At 41.5% G+C, this 22,381-nt stretch overlaps 1 protein-coding gene across 1 annotated transcript in view; it reads right to left on the reverse strand.

Moving 5' to 3' along the window:
- Window positions 1-13,402: 13,402 nt before the first annotated feature.
- Window positions 13,403-22,381, reverse strand: part of NUAK1 (NUAK family kinase 1) — a 128,862-nt gene continuing 119,883 nt past the window's right edge. Inside the window, exons 6-7 of the mRNA XM_069764441.1 lie at window positions 17,734-17,866; window positions 13,403-17,569 (exon numbers count right to left, since the gene is read on the reverse strand). Coding sequence (XP_069620542.1) covers window positions 16,443-17,569; window positions 17,734-17,866 — 1,260 coding nt within the window. The 3' untranslated portion in view covers window positions 13,403-16,442. The remainder of the gene's footprint in view (window positions 17,570-17,733; window positions 17,867-22,381) is intronic.

Genomic DNA, 22,381 nt, shown 5'->3' on the forward strand with positions numbered 1-22,381 from the left:
ATTTTCTGCTGCTGAGCGTAATTATGATGTGGGCAACCGAGAGTTGCTGGCCATGAAGTGGGCATTCGAGGAGTGGCGTCATTGGCTTGAGGGAGCTAAGCATCGCGTGGTGGTATTGACTGATCATAAGAATCTTACTTATCTCGAGTCTGCCAAGCGCTTGAATCCTAGACAGGCCCGTTGGTCGTTATTTTTTGCTCGTTTTGATTTTGTGATTTCGTACCTTCCGGGCTCTAAAAATGTGAAGGCGGATGCTCTGTCTAGGAGTTTTGTGCCCGACTCTCCGGGGTTATCTGAGCCGGCGAGTATCCTCAAGGAAGGAGTCATTGTGTCTGCCATCTCTCCTGATTTGCGGAGAGTGTTGCAGAAATTTCAGGCTAATAAACCTGATCGTTGTCCGGCCGAGAAACTGTTCGTCCCTGATAGGTGGACTAGTAAAGTTATCTCTGAACTTCATTGTTCGGTGCTGGCTGGTCATCCAGGAATCTTTGGTACCAGAGAGTTAGTGGCTAGATCCTTCTGGTGGCCATCTCTGTCACGGGATGTGCGTGCTTTTGTGCAGTCCTGTGGGATTTGTGCTAGGGCTAAGCCCTGCTGTTCACGTGCCAGTGGGTTGCTTTTGCCCTTGCCGGTCCCGAAGAGGCCTTGGACACATATTTCGATGGATTTCATTTCTGACCTTCCCGTTTCTCAAAAGATGTCGGTCATTTGGGTGGTCTGTGATCGCTTTTCTAAGATGGTCCATCTGGTGCCCTTGGTTAAATTGCCTTCCTCCTCTGATTTGGTGCCTTTGTTCTTCCAGCATGTGGTTCGTTTGCATGGCATTCCTGAGAATATTGTTTCTGACAGAGGTTCCCAGTTTGTCTCGAGGTTCTGGCGAGCCTTTTGTGGTAGGATGGGCATTGACCTATCTTTTTCCTCGGCCTTCCATCCTCAGACTAATGGCCAGACCGAACGAACCAATCAGACCTTGGAAACATATCTGAGATGTTTTGTTTCTGCTGACCAGGATGATTGGGTGTCATTTTTGCCGTTGGCTGAGTTCGCCCTTAATAATCGGGCCAGCTCGGCTACCTTGGTCTCTCCATTTTTCTGCAATTCTGGGTTCCATCCTCGTTTCTCTTCAGGACAGGTTGAGTCTTCGGACTGTCCTGGTGTGGATTCTGTGGTGGACAGGTTGCAGCAGATCTGGACTCAGGTAGTGGACAATTTGACCTTGTCCCAGGAGAAGGCTCAGCTTTTCGCTAATCGTAGACGCCGTGTGGGTCCCCGACTTCGTGTTGGGGATCTGGTTTGGTTATCTTCTCGTCATATTCCTATGAAGGTTTCCTCTCCTAAATTTAAACCTCGTTTTATTGGTCCGTATAGGATTTCTGAGATTTTCAATCCGGTGTCTTTTTGTCTGACCCTCCCAGACTCCTTTTCCATACATAATGTATTCCATAGGTCGTTGTTGAGAAGATACGTGGCACCTATGGTTCCATCTGTGGAGCCTCCTGCCCCTGTTTTGGTGGAGGGGGAATTGGAGTATATTGTGGAGAAAATTTTGGATTCTCGTGTCTCTAGACGGAAACTCCAGTATCTGGTCAAATGGAAGGGTTATGCTCAGGAGGATAATTCCTGGGTTTTTGCCTCTGATGTCCATGCCCCAGATCTTGTTCGTGCCTTTCATGTGGCTCATCCTGGTCGGCCTGGGGGTTCTGGTGAGGGTTCAGTGACCCCTCCTCAAGGGGGGGGTACTGTTGTGAATTCTGTGGCTGAATTCACTCCTGTGGTCACAAGTGGTATTGCAGCCTCTGGGCTTCCTCCCTCAGGTGTTTTGGTGAGCTCGTTGGCTGCCTTGCTATTTAACTCCACCTGAGTCTGTCTTCCTTGCTCCTTGTCAATGTTCCAGTGTTGGATCTGAGCTACTGCATCTTTCCTGTGGCCTGCTGCTCTGCTAGATAAGTGTTACTTTGTTTTTGTTTCCGTTTTTCCTGTCCAGCTGTGCTATTCTCTTTTGCTGGAAGCTCTGAGACGCAAAGGGTGCACCGCCGTGCCGTTAGTTCGGCACGGTGGGTCTTTTTGCCCCCTTTGCGTGGTTCTGCTTTAGGGTTTTTTGTAGACTGCATAGTTCTCTTTGCTATCCTCGCTCTGTCTAGAATATCGGGCCTCACTTTGCTGAATCTATTTCATTCCTACGTTTTGTCTTTTCATCTTGCTAACAGTCATTATATGTGGGGGGCTGCCTATTCCTTTGGGGTATTTCTCTGAGGCAAGTCAGGCTTGTATTTCTATCTTCAGGCTAGTCAGCTCCTCAGGCAGTGCCGAGTTGCATAGGTAGTGTTAGGCGCAATCCACTGCTGCTTTTAGTTGTGTGAGGATAGGTTCAGGTATTGCAGTCTGCAGAGATTCCACGTCTCAGAGCTTGTTCTATTGTTTTTGGGTTATTGCCATATCACTGTATGTGCGCTGATTACTGCACACTGTGTTGCCTGATAGCACAGCATAACATTCTGCCTCACAAAAATCGGAATGAAAAGCGATCAAAAAATGTCACGTGCCCAATAAAAACGTCAACTCGTCCCGCAAAAAACAAGACCTCACATGACTCTGTGGACTCAAATATGGAAAAATTATAGCTCTCAAAATGTGGTAACGCAAAAAATATTTTTTGCAATAAAAAGCATCTTTCAGTGTGTGACGGCTGCCAATCATAAAAATCCGCTAAATAACCCGCTATAAAAGTAAATCAAACCCCCCTTCATCACCCCTTAGTTAGGGAAAAATTAAAAAAATGTATTTATTTCCATTTTCCCATTAGGGTTAGGGCTAGGGCTGGGGATAGGGTTAAGGCTAGAGTTAGTGTTGGGGCTAAAGTTAGGGTTAGGGTTGGGGCTAAAGTTAAGGTTTGGATTACATTTACAGTTGGGAATAAGGTTGGGATTAGGGTTAGGGGTGTGTGGGTTAGAGGTGTGGTTAGGGATACCATTGGGATCAGGGTTAGGGGTGTGTTTGGATTAGGGTTTCAGTTATAATTGGGGGGTTTCCACTGTTTAGGCACATCATGGGCTCTCAAAATGCGACATGGCGTCCGATCTCAATTCCAGCCAATTCTGCGTTGAAAAAGTAAAACAGTGCTCCTTCGCTTCCGAGCTCTCCCATGTGCCCAAACAGGGGTTTACCCCAACATATGGGGTATCAGCGTACTCAGGACCAAATTGGTCAATTTTGGGGTCCAATTTCTCCTGTTACCGTTGGGAAAACTCAAAGCTGGGGGCTAAAAAATAATTTTTGTGGGAAAAAAAGATTTTTTATTTTCATGGCACTGCGTTATAAACTGTAGTGAAACACTTGGGGTTCAAAGTTCTCACAACACATCTAGATAAGTTCCTTGGGGGTCTACTTTCCAATATGGGGTCACTTGTGGGGAGTTTCTACTGTTTAGGTACATTAGGGGCTCTGCAAATGCAATGTGATGCCTGCAGACCATTCCATTTAAGTCTGCATTCCAAATGGCGCTCCTTCCCTTCCGAACCCTCCCATGCACCCCAAAAGGTGGTTCCCCCCACATATGGGGTATCAGCATGCTCAGGACAAATTGGATAACAATTTTTGGGGTCCAATTTCTCCTGTTACCCTTGGGAAAATACAAAACTGTGGGCTAAAAAATAATTTTGTGGGGAAAATTTTTTATTTTTATTTTCACGGATCTGCGTTATAAACTTTAGTGAAACAATTGGGGGTTCAAAGTTCTCACAACCCATCTAGACAAGTTCCTTGGGGGAAAAAATAAAGAAGGAGAACGGTGACTGGCGGCAGACAATACCAGTGCATGGTCACAACATATATAGATAAATCAGTCTTAATATATTTAAAATAAAGGGGACCAAGCCTGCCATGGATTTATAGTCGACCAGTTGTTGATATATTTAAATACACAGAAAGAGGGGGGGGGGGAAGAAAAACTTCCACTCAACAATCGGGTCTAGAAAGTGCAAAAAATACTTTATTTGGAAATACATAGAAGTGGTGGCAGCAGCAGAAAACCACCAATATAACAAACACCAGGCGCTAGGTACCCACACTGGCCACAATGATTAATTCACAGATGTACATATATATGTAAAGAGAAAAGTGGGGATGTCCTGACCACATACTACTCCACGTACATAAGTACAAGAAAAAGGGGGAGAGTGTAACCTCTTAGTACCATTCCCGGCTCACAGTGGAGCTACACGTATAAAGAAATAGAGATGGCAAGAAGCAGACAGAATACATCACCGTATGGTATGAGCAAGTGCTGGCCAGTGAGGGTCCCTTGGGGGGTCTAGTTTCCAATATGGGGTCACTTGTGGGGGCTTTCTACTGTTTAGGTACATTAGGGGCTATGCAAACGCAATGTGACGCCTGCAGACCAATCCATCTGTCTGCATTCCAAATGATGCTCCTTCCCTTCTGAGCCCTCCCATGCACCCAAACGGTGGTTCCCCCACATATGGGGTATCAGCGTACTCAGGACAAATTGGACAACAACTTTTGCAAGCCAATTTCTCCTGTTACCCTCAAGAAAATACAAAACTGGGGGCTAAAAAATAATTTTTGTGGGAAAATATTTTTGTTTTATTTTTACGGCTCTGCATTGTAAACTTCTTTGAAGCCTTTGGTGGGTCAAAGTGCTCACCACACATCTAGATAAGTTCCTTAGGGGGTCTACTTTCCAAAATGGTGTCATTTGTGGGGGGTTTCAATGTTTAGGCACATCAGCGGCTCTATAATGCAACGTAGCGTCCCATCTCAATTCCTGTCAATTTTGTATTGAAAAGTCAAACGGCGCTCCTTCCCTTCCGAGCTCTCCCATGCGCCCAAACAGTAGTTTACCCCCACATATGGGGTATCAGCGTACTCAGGACAAATTGTACAACAACTTTTGGAGTCCAATTTCTTCTCTTACCCTTGGGCAAATAAAAAATTGGGGGCGAAAATATAATTTTTGTGAAAAAATATGATTTTTTATTTTTACGGTTCTGCATTATAAACTTCTGTGAAGCACTTGGTGGGTCAAAGTGCTTACCACACCTCTAGATAATTTCCTTAGGGGGTCTTCTTTCCAAAATGGTGTCACTTGTGGGGGTTTCAATGTTTAGGCACATCAGTGGCTCTCCAAATGCAACATGGCATCCCATCTCAATTCCTGTCAATTTTGCATTGAAAAGTCAAATGGCACTCCTTCGCTTCCGAACTCTGCCATGCGCCCAAACAGTGGTTTACCCCCACATATGGGGTATCGGCGTACTCAGGACAAATTGTACAACAACTTTTGGGGTCCATTTTCTCCTGTTACCCTTGGTAAAATAAAACAAATTGGAGCTGAAGTAAATTTTTGGTGAAAAAAGTTAAATTTAATTTTTATTTAAACATTCCAAAAATTCCTGTGAAACACCTGAAGGATTAATAAACTTCTTGAATGTGGTTTTGAGCACCTTGAGGGGTGCAGTTTTTAGAACGGTGTCACACTTGGGTATTTTCTATCATATAGACCCCTCAAAATGACTTCAAATGAGATGTGGTCCCTAAAAAAAATGGTGTTGTAAAAATGAGAAATTGCTGGTCAACTTTTAACCCTTATAACTCCCTAACAAAAAAAAATTTGGTTCCAAAATTGTGCTGATGTAAAGTAGACATGCGGGAAATGTTACTTATTAAAGGGCCACTGTCAACCCCTCCAGCTGGCGCCCCTGAAGATTTGAGTGATGGCAGTGTGGCGTTTCAAGCAGGGGTACGAGGACCTGCCTCCCTGTCTAAAGACAGGTATTTTGGAGAAGTTATAAAATGCTTTATTTTGGGAATAAATGCACCAAAAACTAAAAGAGCCACCTTGTTAGAATGCAGCATTACTGCTGCACAAGGTGGCTCTTTTAGTTTATAAAGGCTGGAAGGGGTGACAGTGGCCCTTTAAGTATTTTGTGTGACATATCTCTGTGATTTAATTGCATAAAAATTCAATTTTTTTCACTAATAAACGCAGGTAATATCAAAGAAATTTTACCAATATCATGAAGTACAATATGTCACGAGAAAATAATGTCAGAATCACTGGGATCCGTTGAAGCATTCCAGAGTTATAACCTCATAAAGGGACAGTGGTCAGAATTGTAAAAATTGGCCTGGCCTGGTCATTAACGTACAAACCACCCTTGGGGGTAAAGGGGTTAAAAACTCCATTTTGTGTTTACTTGTGTTTTCTTTGTCTAATATTTTATTTGGTGATATTAAACATTTAAGTGTGACAGACATGCAAAAGACTAGCAGATCAGGAATGGGGCAAACACTTTTTCCCACCACTGTGTTTTCTTCTAAGTCACATTTTTCCTTTTAGGCTGTGTGAACACGTTCTGGATTTTTTTGTGTTTCTTCGCTATAAAAAGTGATAAAACAGCAAAAAAAAATGCATACATTAAAATGTCCTATTATTAGAATGCAATCTGTAATTTTTGTGCACATGCTGCGTTTTTTTCCGGAACGGAAACGCATTCCGGAAAAAAACACAGCATGTTCATTAATTTTGTGGAATCGCGGGGATTCCGCACACATAGGAATGCATTGACTCGTTTACTTCCCGCATGTGGCTATGCCCACCATGCGGGAAGTAAGGGAATCATGTGCGGATGGTACCCAGGGTGGAGGAGAGGAGACTCTTCTCCATGGACAGGGCACCATATAATTGTTAAAAAAAAGAATTAGAATAAAAAACAGTGATATACTCACTGTTGTGAATTCTGTTGTCAAGCTCCCTCCTGTGGTCGTGAATGGTACTTCGGTGAGTTCTGTCCGTGGGCTCCCTCAAAGCATCCATAGGAACGGAAGCCGCCGCGTGCACCGCTGAGATCGGGGGCCATCAGGTGAGAATAACCATTTTTTAATTATTTTTAACATTCTATGCTGCATAGGCAGCATCAATAGTAAAAAGTTGGTCACACTTGTCAAGCACTATATTTGGCAAGTCTGACCAACCTGTCAATCAGTTTTCCAAGCGATGCTTCAGATCGCTAGGAAAATGCTAGCATTCTGCAAGCTAATTACGCTTGCAAAACGCTAGTGTTTAGCGGGAAAACACATGCTAATTCCACATGCGTTTTTCCAGTGGCAAGGAGTTCCGGAATTGTCGCGGAAATTCCGGACGTGTGCACATAGCCTGAATGTCATGTGTTTTCTCCTGCATTGTTTCCTTCTATTTACTAGATCTTATTTGTCAGTGCTATGTCAACAGAACCAATGATGATGTCATATAGTGGGGGACATTTATTTAGTCCGGTGTACTTTCTGCTCATCTTAATTAAAAAAACATACTGGCGTAAAAAGCATCATACCTGTTAAAACATTTGGCACATCAAATCCTCCCTGTTAAAAAAAAATAAAATCATGTTGTCAACAAATCTTGATGAAGGTCTTTTGAAATCACTCAATGATTTTTGACCATTTGCCTCCTCCAGGAATTTGATGGCATAATGGCAGCAAGTATTAGCTTTCTCTTTCAGCCACATCTAGGTAGTGTAGCCAGTGTTATAGAAATTTTAACTTGTGAATTATAGCCCTGATTCATCAAGACATGATTCATTTTTTACAGTGGACTTGATGAAGGTGCATGCTGGAGTCAGCTGTTCCTGATTCATTAAGAGGCTCTACAAATCTTACCAGTCTGCTGTTGTGCATTAATTTAATGAGTGGGGGTAGCCATTACCACATGCCATTACAGCTCTGCTCACTTTGACATATAGTGGGTATGGAAAATATTCAGACAACTTTAAATTTTTCACTCTTTGTTTCATTGCAGCCATTTAGTAAATTCAAAAAAGTTCATCTTTTTCACATTAATGTACACTCTGCTCCAAAACTTGACTAAAAAAATCAGAAATGCAGTAATTTTTGCAAATTTAAAAAAAAAAACTGAAATATCACATGGTCATAAGTATCCAGACCCTTTGCTCAGACACTCATATTTAAGTCACATGCTGTCCATTTCTTGTGATCCTCCTTGAGATGGTTCTACTCCTTCATTGGAGTCCAGCTGTGTTTAATTAAACTGATAGGACTTGATTTGGAAAGGCACACACCTGTCTATATAAGACCTCACAGCTCATAGTGCATGTCAGACCAAATGAGAATCATGAGGTCAAAGGAACTGGCCAAGGAGCTCAGAGACAGAATTGTGGCAAGGCACAGATCTGGCCAAGGTTACAGAAGAATTTCTGGAGTACTCAAGGTTCCTAAGAGCACAGTGGCCTCCTTAATCCTTAAATGGATGAAGTTTGGGACAACCAGAAGTCTTCCTAGACCTGGCCGTCCAGCCAAACTGAGCTATCGTGGGAGAAGAGCCTTGGTGAGAGAGGTAAAGAAGAACCCCAAGATCACTGTGGCTGAGCTCCAGAGATGCAGTAGGGGATGGAGGAAGTTTCACAATGTCAACTATCACTGCAGCCCTCCACCAGTCGGGCCTTTATGGCAGAGTGGTGAAACGGAAGCCTCTCCTCTGTGCAAGACATATGAAAGCCTAAATAGTTTGCTAAAAAACACACAAAGGACTCCCAGACTATGAGAAATAAGATTCTCTGGTGTGCTGAGATGAAAATAGACCTTTTTGGTAATAATTCTAAGTGGTATGTGTGGAGAAAACCAGGCACTGCTCACTTGCCCAATACAATCCCAACAGTGAAAGATAGTGGCGGAATTCTGGGGTAAAAGCTTTAATAAATTGGGATCTATGATTCTGCTTAATTCAAGCACACTGGTTCTAACTATTGAAGCCCTTATTTGTCAGCAGATGTGCTTGAGGCAAGATCTGATTAGCAACTGCATAGCTGCAGTCCCTCTCTCCCTGCAGAGACACCAGCGTACTCACAGCCATGGTTCCGGTCCTGCTCCTTCCTGTATGCTGCTTCCCGGGATTCTCTAAACTGTCCCCAGCCAATAGCTGTAGGACACTTACTATTTAAAGCACCTCCTCCAACATGGAGGTGCCTTTGCAATGTTGCGAGTTTGTTTTCCTAACACTCTTCTGAGTTTTCAGGTCCCAGAGCTTGTATCTCAGCCTGCTGCACCCAATGCTAACCTCAACGGCAACCAATCCTATTGCACCTGCCATTGCTCACCTCAACGGCAGCCGGTCCTGTTTCACCTTCCAGTGCTCATCTCAATGGCAGCAGGTCCTGTTGCACCTGCCAATGCTCACCTCAATGGCAGCTGGTTCTGTTGCACTTGCCAGTTGTCTCTTCATCAGCCGGTCCTGTCTGCATCTGCGGTTCCTGTAATTACTCTTCCTGCACCTGGTTGACCTTCCCTCAGGCCACCCCAGCTACTCGTTCCTAGGGGTCAGTTGCTATTTACCCAAGGTCAGTTCTGGAGTAGCACCTGAACCACCTCCCTTGTCTCTCCTCAGATCTTGGTGTAGTTAGCTGCTGCGTATCCATGGTCAGATTGGTTGAGACTCCTAGTTATGCCCCTCCAGGTCTTCCTTGGGCTTTGGCACAGTGGTTCCACCACCCAACAGATTACAAACTGTTTGCCCTTATGAGGGATTCGGATCAGATGGTTGAATCATTCAGAAACAGCAGTTGCCATTAGAAGGAGCATTTGGTTTTGAATTTCGAGAAACCACTTGTTATATTAGTTGTGTTGAAAATGTAATTTTTTTTCTTTATTGATTTATTGAAAAGAGAAGAAAGTTTGTAAATTTTTCTAATAAACCTAATTTGCAATGGATAATGAATAATTTTGATTGCAACTGTACTTTATGTTTTAGGTCTATAAAAGTAGAACAAGATTTGAGCTACATGCCAACACCATAAAATGCAACTTGTATTATATCTTAAGGGGCTAAACTGTATGTTACCAATTCCTCTATAATGTGTTTATTCAATCTCTCTGGACTTTTTGATATACAAGTTCACTAAAAAAAAGTCTCCAGTTTTTAATTTTTTTCACAATACTAACACATACTCCATGAAATATCTACTTGTATAAAACACGATCTAGTACCAATGGCCAAGTTATTATCAGTTTCCAAAATCTTATGTACCGTATATCTTAAATACAGCTTAATGCTATTGTACTTTTTTCATAAATAATATCTTAGACAAACGAAAAACAGTAATCATGGTATTTTATTCAATATAAAAACCAGGTAAATATACCAACATTTATGCGGTTAACACTTCCTATGCAACATCCTTGAGTACAAATTCAACTTTAATTAATAAACCAAAAAATTGGTAGAAAGTTGCACCAATTAAATTATACCAAATATATTATACTTTTGAAACTGATTTAAGAGCAATAAATAAAAGGCAGACTCAAATAAAAAAAAAAAATCACAATTGCATTACAAAAATATTAAATAAAATAACAAATGCTAGTAATGTGCAGTCAAGTTTGTTTTTGTGTCTTCTAGGAATGAAAACATGCCAGTACGTCTCTAAATAACATTTCCAGTTTGGCAATAAGCACTTAAAATTGCTGCTCATTCACAAAAGTCCAAAAGGCCTGGGCAAACACCGTCTGTACAGAGTACCAATTCTTTGGTAGCATGCACCTTTCAGGAATACATTACAAAGAATACATTCATCAGGGAAATATGGCCTCTAGTTGCTGTATAGTTCTCCCCCATGTATTCTATAAGTATATATAAAATCCTAGAGAATTATAATAGCATATAGAAAATAGTATCCACTTATTACACGTTACACTTTATAGTTATCTAAGTAAACAAAATCTAGATCTATGAATAAATTCTTACACTGTCGTTGTAAAGTCCATTGACAACAACTACAACAGTTGTCCCAAACTAGTGCAGTTTTAAATATAGTAGTACTGTACTAATAAATCCAAGATCTTGTCATGTTAAAGGGAACCTGTCACCCCGTTTTTTCAGATTGAGATATAAATACTGTTAAATAGGGCCTGCGCTCTGCGTTACTATAGTGTATGTAGTGTACCCTGATTCCCCACCTATGCTGAGAAATACATTACCAAAGTCGCCGTTTTCGCCTGTCAATCAGGCTGGTCAGGTCGGGTGGGCGTGGTGACATCGCTCTTTTCTTCCCCAGCTTTCCATTGGTGGCGTAGTGGTGTGCGCATGTCGCAGTGAGGAATCCACTGTGCGCACGTGAAGAAGCAGCGCGCGATCTGCGCTATTACCCCCTGTCATCGGTGGGGGCGGCCATCTTCCTGGGGCCGCGCGTGCGCAGATGTAGTGCTCTGCTGCACGGGGCTTCAGGAAAATGACCGCGGGATGCAGCGTGTGCGCAGAAGAGATCGCGGTGGCCATTTTCACAAAGCCGAGTTTGCATCTCGGCTTTGGGAAAATGGCCGCCGCGATCTCTTCTGCGCACGCGTGGCATCCCGCGGCCATTTTCCTGAAGCCCCGTGCAGCAGAGCACTACATCTGCGCACGCGCGGCCCCAGGAAGATGGCCGCCCCCACCGATGACAGGGGGTAATAGCGCAGATCGCGCGCTGCTTCTTCACGTGCGCGCAGTGGAATCGTCACTGCGACATGCGCACACCACTACGCCACCAACGGAAAGCTGGGGAACAAAAGAGCGATGTCACCACGCCCACCTGACCTGACCAGCCTGATTGACAGGCGAAAACGGTGACTTTGGTAATGTATTTCTCAGCATAGGTGGGGAATCAGGGTACACTACATACACTATAGTAACGCACAGCGCAGGCCCTATTTAACAGTATTTATATCTCAATCTGAAAAAACGGGGTGACAGGTTCCCTTTAAAGGAGTTCTCATGAAGATGCCGTTTTGGATTTAAGCTAGTCGAATAGTCAGCTTTTATCCCCGGAAAAGCTGCAGGGAAAATGTAGTATTGTATGTATATGTAAGTCATTCAAAAGCATATCTAGCCAAGGACTATATGGACGTGCTTGGTCTGCCAGAGGAGAACCACTGTTTGTGTGACGCTCTCTAATCTAGCTCATAAATAAGGGTCCTGAGCATGGGATTTCGCTATAACATCCATATGCTCTCATAGCGATCTTCATGAGAGAACCTTTGAGGCTATACTCACACATTGCATATTTGAAATTTAAAGGGAATCTGTAACCAGGTTTTTGCTATGTAATCTGACAGTAGCATTGGGACACAGACCCTGATTCCAGCGATGTATGAGTAGAGTCAAAGTTTTTTTCTGCGGCAGAGCTCTGAATGCAGAGCCCTGTGTATAACCCCACCTACACCAATGATTGTCAGTTTCCTGTGTAGAATGTATAGTGACAGAGAGCTGGTAATCAGTGGTGGGGATGTGGTTGGACTAGGATGCACAAGGCCAGTTGTCCTGTAGCCATAGTCTCCTGCTGAAAAAAACACTGATTGTTTTGATTCAGCAAAACACAGGCCAGCAAGTGACACATCGCTGGACTTAGGATCTCTGCTCCTAAATTATGGTGATCACAGATTACATAGCAAAAACCTGGTGACACATTCACTTTAAGAGCAGATTCTCTGCACATAAATTCTGCAGAATTTTAGATTAGAAACAAAGTGATGAGTTCTAACTTCACTTCATCTACAGGCTGCATTTTTGTCTGTGCATAATCCGTGTGTAAATTGGCTTTTGTTGCTTTAAAAGAAAAAAAATATAGCATGTTGATTTTTCTCTCCGCAACAACAAAATGCACGTAAAACTGCATGATTAAGGGCGGAAATTGTGCATAGATATTAAATGCAGAAATGCTGTGAATTTCAGTTAAGAAATTGATGGACATAAAATCCTCAAATATGCAACGTATGATCCCACCCTCAAAGTACTATATATTGCTTTCGAATTGTTCATTTTATTTATGGCGACAAACACGAAAATTACATAAACCATACAAAACAGCAAACACAATAAATACCATAAATATGCCCAGTTGACCAAACATAAAAAAACACAGTGAAAGGGCACAATATGCGCAGAATACAAAGGTCAAAAACAATTATAAAATACTTTTGTAAAGTACATCTTAATTATAAAATCATTTGTAAACATGACTACAAGAAAATTGATTAAGAATAATGGTTTGTCGCACATCTGCTGTCTATAGCTGTCATGTAAAATCAATGGTCTTAAGTAGACAATAAAAAGTTGTTCCTGCATCATCAATAAAATGGATGCTAGTTGTTACCGTAAATGTACCACTTACTATGTTATGGGACTATAAAAATTGCCTTAAGTGTCAATAGCAATAAAAAAAACCATAATTGATCCAAAATAACTTACAGAACTTGCAGCTGACTTCTACTTTCATATACTAAAGCTGTGCCAATTGTAACCTGGCCTCAGACATCATATGGTGTGATCTAGTAGACATGGTAGTAATATATTTTAAAAAAGCATCCTTTTTTGAGTGACAGGGCAGTAGATATTTTTTTTGCTAGCTGAGATACTTTTTTACTACATTGCCTGACAATAAAGACGGCTCCACTGTGACATAAACAGCTATCTAGCAAGATTTATACATATTTTCAACATTATCAAAGATCTACCGATGCAAGATTTTCTAGTCATTTTACTCAGGAAAAATTAATAATCACTTAAAACTTATATTTGAGAGCTAGCCTGGTTTTCTCTTCCTTTACAGTGGACAGCGTAGACCACAGCATTGTTTTTGCCAGGATCCGTTTCACAGTAATCTGTCATAGCTGTTAAAGGCATTATAGGACTTTGTTGTTATTTTTTGGCTACAGGGCCAAGCAGCTACCTGCCTGTTCTGCCCTGTGATGATGTGTCCCAGCGCAGACTTCATTTTACCTAACATCAGCAGAGCATCTCTTTAATTTTCAGTCTGCTCTTTCAACAGAGAGTCGCTGCCAATTTCATGCTGATTGACAGCCAGTTCCATGAAGGGAGAGGGAAGTTGACTGGCAATCAGCATGACATCAGCAGTGATGCCCTATCGACTGTACAGAACGGTAGAAAAAACACAGCTCTGGCAACGTAATGCCACTAGAAGCAGGAGAATCTTCAAGATGGAACAGATCGGCGCACGGCAGACCAGGCAGGTAGTTAATAACTACCTGCCGATAAGTTCTTAGCCCCATAGCCAACAATCCCAAAGTCCCAGATAACCTCCTTAAAGGAACCCATGGCACTAATGTGAACTAATGTGAACAGATCCTTAGAATGACCAAGAAAAACACTTTGGTTACGATGATAAAAACCTTTTAATCACTATACTTAAGTCTACCATACACAATGAGTCCTTACTAGTATGTGCAATACTAGTTTCCACATCTAGTTTGCCCAGGCCTGTTGTCCAATGCGTGCATGTTTTCAAGAGATCCAGTTGGCCACTGAACACTTTTATGACAGACGTTACTTTAATCACTTTCTCAGAACTAACATCTTTCATAGACCCGCAATAATTGTACTACGTCTTCCGTCTTCCAGTACCATCGATATGCTTTCCACTTACCATTCCAATCTCATTTCTGAAAAGACATCCCCTTACATTCCACATGTGCAGCTTTTCTACTTGCCTTGAGCCCCTTCCATCAACATTTTATAAACAGACTGATCCAAGGTCACATATCCTACTCTGAACCCATAAATATTTCACATCTTTTATTTGCTGACAGTGAGAGTAAAGAAATGTGAACTGTATGCTCCACTGAGTATTTGCCAACAAAAATGGTTGTAATGGGTTCTTCATGTGAAATACATCTGGAAGTGTGTCTCAGCTACAACTCAACCAAGGAGAGTGCCTCTTTCATTTTTAGCTAGGCGTTCTCAAATTTTATTTGGCATATATTTGCAAATATGTCTTAGATCCTAAAGAAAACATAATAGCAGGGAACACCCATACCAAAATGCTTGGGCACCTGTCACTACATTTTCTAATTGATTGGGTATTTTTTAAGAATCCCATAAATTCTGAAAACAGACATGATAGAAAAAACAACTGTGGCAGTGAAGTATTTGGCAGGTTCCAGCTATATTTTAAACATTTAATGAAAAGTCATAATGGGTCCTATAAATCTAAGACCGTCTGCTTTGTCTTAATGTCTGCTCTTACACTCAGAGCCTAAACACATAGATTTATGTCGCCTTTAATATGTAATCCGCCTCTGATAATCTGCTACTGCAAAGCATATATTCTCTACAAGGTGAATAAAAGCACGTTGTAAAAGTAGCGATAGCCCCTGTATCATGTTTATAAGCCCTTACCTAGCATGTGATAAAGGGTTGTCTTCATAAGACAATCCCTTTAACCCCTTCACGCCAATTTCCGTTTTTCCATTTCCATTTTTTCTTCCCCTTCTTTCCAGAGTCATAACTCTTTTATTTTTCTGTCCACATAGACATATGAAGGCTTGTTTTCTTTTGCGGGACGAGTTATACTTTTGAATAACCCCATTCATTTTACCACAAAGTGTACTGGAAAAAGGGAATAAAAAATTCCACATGCGGTGAAATTGTGAAAAAAAAACACGCCAAGGATTTCACATTCGCTTTACAAAGGGTAAGTTCTTCGAAGAAAATCATTAAAACAGATGTAGAGGTAAAAATAAAAATCCAAGACAATTTCTGTAGACAATGTCCACATTTTTAAAATCTTGTCTACTTAGCTGTACTATATTACAGATTTTCCGTAAGTGTGCATTTACCCCCAAACATATTGATATCATTCTTATGCTCTGTTGTTTTCATCTTCTGACAGCTCAGCACAAGAAACTTAGATTTAGAGATCATTTTAATATTTTTATTACCTGCCAAATGGACTTTAACCCCTTAGCTCCCGGGTCAATTTTTTTTAAATCTGACCAGTGTCACTTTATGTAGTAATAACTCTGGAAAGTTTCTTTATATCCCACTGATTTTAACACTATTTTTTTTATAATGTAAACCTAGGTTGGTATGTTTTGCGTTTATTTATATAAATATCAAAAATTTGGCAAAGATTTAAAATAATTTGTCAGGTGTAGTGTAAGCTGACAGACACAGGATTGTCACCTGTCGGGGGATGCTAGTCTCTTATATCGCAGGTCAGTAAAAAGATGTATTGGTGGTCTTTAAGGCGTTAATATATGTCTTATAGTACTCTCCTTACGAGTTAGAGTATATTATGTTATTCTTAGAAAAGGTATAAACGATTATTTTATTGTTTGATAAAAATCGATTTTGAGCAAATCACATGCTAATAATTCATTCTAATCTAAAAAGTGGAAAAAGAAAATCGGTCAAAACTGGCCAACTTATTACCGATTTATGTAAGTCCTTTTACACAATTTCTCCAGCAATTTCCTCAAATGAAGTAAACACTGTATTTCACAGGTAACATCCCACTTTTAATGTAAGGAATTGTTTCACAATACTCCTTTTGTTTTGGTGTGTTTAACAGTATGTGACAATCTCAACTATCACTGTCAGCAATGTAACTTCTGTGCCATAAAAGTTTATAGTCCCTCAGTAACTATTTAAGCTTGTTGCAGATCTCTAAAGCTTTTTTGTAAACCTGAGTGACGTCATCCATATCTGAAAGTAAAGAAAAACTGCTGTCAGCAAAGCGATTGCGGTAACGTTTCAGATTCTGAGGCCGAGGACTTTTAGGAAGTCCTTCAAAATCTTTAATAAAGAGGATATTTTCAGCTGAAACACAACTACGTATTCTTTGTCTGTTTGGTCTTCCAGCTGTTAATTCAAGCAATTCAAAAGAGTCATTAGACAAAATGCTGTCATCACTAATGACACTAGATGGACGACTGTAGCTTCGAGAAAGACCTTCTCCTGGTGCAAGACCTTGCTCCATTGATTCCAGTGATGTTGTGGCAGAACCAGCCACTGAGGAGTCTGTGTTGCTATTAGAATATTTACTGTTGTGCTTTAAGATTCCTTTTCGCCTGTATGATAGACTGTGAGAAACTGTTCGTTTTGTTTCTGTAACAACTTGAGATGTCTCGTTGCTCTCCGTTTCATCATTGTCTAATAGTTCTGAAGACTCACTTCTTTCAGGTGATGAATAGTAGCCAGATTCCCTTTGCTGAGTCTTTTTTAAAATGCCTTTCTTTGGCATTGGTGTAGACTGCTTTGAGCTATATAGTACTGATTTCTCAAGCTCCCTTGTACTGTTAGAAGATGGACTTGTGAGCACTTTCTCAGTGTCAGGTTTACATGTAGGAGACAATACTGGGCTGATGACCCCTTCTATGTAACCAGCACTGTGGCAGCGGTGTTCACTGTTACTCCTCTTTTTCAAGATGCTCTTAGGCCTCTTTGATATGGTTGTTTCTTCTTGTAATGCCAGCGCAATGTCATTGTCCTTTTTGGATTTCTTCAAAGACCTCTGTCGATCAAGAGATGCTTCAGATGGTTTTGAAAGGCACTTGGTTTTGTTCTCCGATTCCATCTGCCGGTTAGTGGAGCGATTATGCCAGTCAATGAACCTGGCAAGCAATGGAGATTCTGAGTCCTTTAAGACATCGCAGTCGCACACACTAGTCTTGTAGCTCCAGTTAACCCACCAATGGTTTGCAATATCCTCAATGGTTGCTCGACGCTCAGGATTAACCATTAGCATCCATCTGATTAGTCCACGAGCATCTGCAGAGAAAAATATGAAAACTCTAAATCATTTGTGTCATAATGCACATCTTATATTTACAGTTATAATTTTAGTGAGTGCATGCAATAAAAAAATACATCTTTCAATTGAAACAGGGTCATATAACAGTTCCAACTAATACCAGTATTCTCATTCTCATTACCTGATGGCTGGGTTGGCTCTCTATATTCTCCACTGCTTATTTGTCGAATTAGATTTTTATGATCAAACCCATCAAATGGCATGGTGCCATACACCAGAGTATAAAGAAGTACTCCAAGTGCCCAACTGTCAACCTGAAACAAAAAGGAACATTTCTGAATATTTCAATTTAAGTGTTGCATATTGTCATGCTAAATTTGCATTTCCGAGTTATCAGGAGCACTGTAACATTTAAAAGGGAATATGGTATGTCATAGGAAAATCTAATTTTGTTTAAATTCTTTAATTTATTTTTTTATTTTAAATTTAATGTATTATTTTTTTGTTGTTGTTTTCTTCAAATTTTTCATATCACTATACATTCTAAAAATAAAATCTGAAATTTTGCAATTTTCACACTGACTACTTGTACCGGACTTTCACTTTCTGTTCATTACAGTAGACTTTTCAGCAGTCTCATCATCATCAGCTAGGATTAACATGAAACATAACACCTGTATACACAGTTGTTAACATGGAACAGGGTTGTTCAATTACAACTGAAGAGTAGTGGCTGTGCAACCCTAAGGCTAGGTGCACACGTCAGGATTATTTGAAGAAATTTCCTGAACAAAACCGGAATTTTTGCACAGGAAATCCGCATGCGTTTTTCTCGTGTTTTTTGTGCGGATTTTTCGCATTTTTTTCCTGAGCTTCCCAATGCATTAAATTATTATTATTATTATTTATTTATATAGCACCATTAAGGCCGGCGTCACACTAGCGAGTTTTACGGACGTATGAGCGCAGAAAATACGTCCGTAAAACTCGCAAAACAAACGTCCCAAATGATTCTCTATGCCCCTGCTCCTATCTGCCGTATTTTACTGATCAGTATTATACGGCTTTCTACGGCCGTAGAAAATCGCAGCATGCTGCGTTTGTCACCGTATTGCGCAAATAAAACGCCAATGAAAGTCTATGGAAGCCCCAAAAATACGGATTACACACGGACCAGCGAGAAATACGCAGCGCTTTTAGAGAGAAAAGCCGGTAATTCAGTGCGGTGTACAGTAAAATCACACTGACAGCTTACAATAGAATAGGTATAATGAATGTGTACATATAGAATACGTATATATATATATATATATATAATGTCAGTGAGACACATATATATATATATATATATATATATATATATATATTAATATTTCATCCAGCGCGATATAGCAGAAAGCCGGTAATTCAATTACCGGCTTTTGCTATCTCCTTCCTAAACACGACATGATCTGAGACATGGTTTACATACAGTAAACCATCTCATATCACCATTTTTTTTGCATATTCCACACTACTAATGTTAGTAGTGTGTATGTGCAAAATTTGGCCGTTCTAGCTATTAAATTAAAGGGTTACATGGCGGAAAAAATTGTCGAGGGCTCCCGCGCAATTTTCTCCGCCAGAGTAGTAAAGCCAGTGACTGAGGGCAGATATTAATAGCCTGGAGAGAGTCCACGGTTATTGCCCCCCCCCCTGGCTAAAAACACCTGCCCCCAGCCACCCCAGAAAAGGCACAGATCGAGGGTCTTCAGTGAGTGGATTGAGCGTAGAATAAATTATTACAACAACCTTTGTGATTTTTTCATTAAAATAATTTTTAATAATGTGTGTGTTTTTTTTAACCCTTTACTAGTATTGGATTAATAATGGATAGGTGTCATAATTGACGCCTCTCCATTATTAATTTGGCTTAATGTCACCTTACAATAGCAAGGTGGCATTAACCCTTCATTACCCCATATCCCACCGCTACACGGGAATGGGAAGAGAGTGGCTAAGTGCCAGAATAGGCGCATCTTCCAGATGTGCCTTTTCTGGGGTGGCTGGGGGCATGTGTTTTTAGCCAGGGGGGGCCAATAACCGTGGACCCTCTCCAGGCTATTAATATCTGCCCTCAGTCACTGGCTTTACTACTCTGGCGGAGAAAATTGCGCGGGAGCCCACGCCAATTTTTTCCGCCATTTAACCCTTTAATTTAATAGCTAGAACGGCCAAATTTTGCATATACACACTACTAACATTAGTAGTATGGAATATGCAAAAAAAAGGTGATATGAGATGGTTTACTGTATGTAAACCATGTCTCAGATCATGTCGGGTTTAGGAAGGAGATAGCAAAAGCCGGTAATTGAATAACCGGCTTTAAAGCTATCTAGCGCTGTATGAAATATTAATATATATACATATATGTGTCTCACTGACATATATATATATATATATATATATACCTATTCTATGTGTACACATTTATTCTACCTATTCTACTGTAAGCTGTCAGTGTGATTTTACTGTACACCGCACTGAATTACCGGCTTTAAAGCTATCTAGCGCTGTATGAAGTAATAATATATATACATATATGTGTCTACTGACATATATATATATATATATATATATATAGACAGTATATATGTTTTGGTTTTTTTTACACATGGATCCCTTGTATAGCCGTATGTTGGTTTTGCAAGCCTGCGAGAAAAACACGCAGTACGCATGCCATACGGATCACATACGGAGGATGCCATGCGCAAAATACGCTGACACACCCTGCCTACGGAGGAGCTACGGACCACTTTTTTGGGGACTTTTCAGCGTATTACGGCCATAATATACGGACCGTATTGTCTTACGCTGAGTGTGACTCCAGCCTAATTCCGAGGTGCTGTACATGAGAAGGGGTTACATCAAAATACAAATATCACTTACAGCAAACATAACTAACTATGGCAGCCTGGTACAGAGGGAAGAGGACCCTGCCCTTGCGGGCTTACATTCTACAGGATTATGGGAAGAAGACAGTAGGTCGAGGGTTGCAGTAGCTCCAATGGTGTTGAGGTGGCCGTGTGGTCTTTACAGGCTGTAAGCTTCCTTGAAGAGATGGGTTTTCAGGTTCCGTCTGAAGGATCCGAATGTGGTTGACAGTCGGACGTGTTGGGGCACTGAATTCCAGAAGATGGGTGATATTCGGGAGAAGTCTTGGAGGCGATTGAGTGAGGAGCGAATAAGTGTGGAGGAGAGGAGGAGGTCTTGGGAGGACCGGAGATTACGTGAGGGAAGATATTGAGAGATTAGTGTGGAAATATACGGAGGAGAAAGGTTATGGATGGCTTTGTAGGTCAGTGTTAGTAATTTAAACTGGATACGCTGGGAAATTGGGAGCCAGTGAAGGGATTTGCAAAGACGTGAAGCAGGAGTGTAGCGAGGAGAGAGATTAATTAGTCGGGCAGCAGAGGTAAGGATGGACTGGAGGGGTGCGAAAGTGTTAGAAGGTAGGCCACAGAGGTGTATGTTGCAGTAGTCGAGGCGGGAGATGATTAGGGCATGCACAAGCATTTTGGTAGAGTGTGGTTGAGGAAAGGACGGATTTTGGAAATATTTTTGACCTGGAGGCGACAGGAGGTGGCAAGAGCTTGGATGTGCGGTTTGAAGGACAGGGCAGAGTCAAGGGCAGCGGAGTTTGGGGACAGGGGAAAATGTGATTTCATTTATTTTGATAGATAGATCAGGTAGGGAAGATATGCGAGATGGATGAAAGATAATGAGTTCAGATTTGTCCACATTGGGTTTGAGGAAGCGAGAGGAGAAGAAGGAGGATATGGCTGATAGACACTCTGGGATTCTGGGGAGCAGAGAGGTGACATCTGGGCCAGAGAGGTAGATCTGAGTGTCATCGGCATATAGATGGTACTGGAAGCCATAGGACCTTATGAGTTGTCCCAGGCCGAGTGTATAGATTGAGAAGTGTAAGGGTCCTAGGATAGAGCCTTGGGGACTCCAACAGAGAGAGCCTAGCGAGATGAAGAGGTAGTATGGGAGTAGAAAACGCTAAATGTGTGGTTGGCAAGGTATGAGGAGATTCAAGATAGGGCAAGGTCTTTGACCCCAAAGGAAGAGAGGATCTGTAGTAGGAGGCAGTGGTCAACTGTGTCAAAGGCAGGGGACAGGTCTAGGAGGAGGAATATAGAGAATTGTCTGTTAGCTTTGGCTGTAAGTTTAGTAATTTTGGTCAGGGCAGTCTCAGTGGAATGGTGGGGAAGGAAGCCAGATTGTAGGTTGTCGAAGAGAGAGTTAGATGCAAAGTGAGAGGAAAGTTCAGCATGGACGTGCTGCTCAAGGAATTTGGAAGCAAATGGGAGCAAAGATATGGGGCGATAGCTGGACATAGCGCTTGGGTCAAGGGATGGCTTTTTGAGGATAGGTGTGATTGTGGCATGTTTGAAGGCAGAGGGGAAGGTACCAGAAGTTAGTGAAAGGTTGAAGAGATGGGTTAGGGATGGGATTAGTGAGGTTGGGGAGGAGGTGGGACGGGATGGGGTCAAGTGCACAAGTGGTGAGGTGTGATTTGGAGAGAAGATAAGCAAGCTCCCCTTCAGAGATTTTGGAGAGTGAAGTTATGGGGTTTTTAGCATTGGTCTCTCATACAAAGGGGTTGTGGTGGTTGGAAAACAAAGACTTGCCTTGTGTGGTCTATCTTATTTTTGAAGTGCATGGCAAAGTTCTCGGCAATGATTAGGGAACTCGGAGGGGGCAGTGGTGGGCAGAGGAGGGAGTTAAAAGTGTTGAACAACTGTTTGGGCTTGTGGGATAAGGAATATATGAGGGTTGTG

Source organism: Ranitomeya imitator, chromosome 4, assembly GCF_032444005.1.
Source record: "Ranitomeya imitator isolate aRanImi1 chromosome 4, aRanImi1.pri, whole genome shotgun sequence".
Taxonomy (NCBI): Eukaryota; Metazoa; Chordata; class Amphibia; order Anura; family Dendrobatidae; genus Ranitomeya; species Ranitomeya imitator.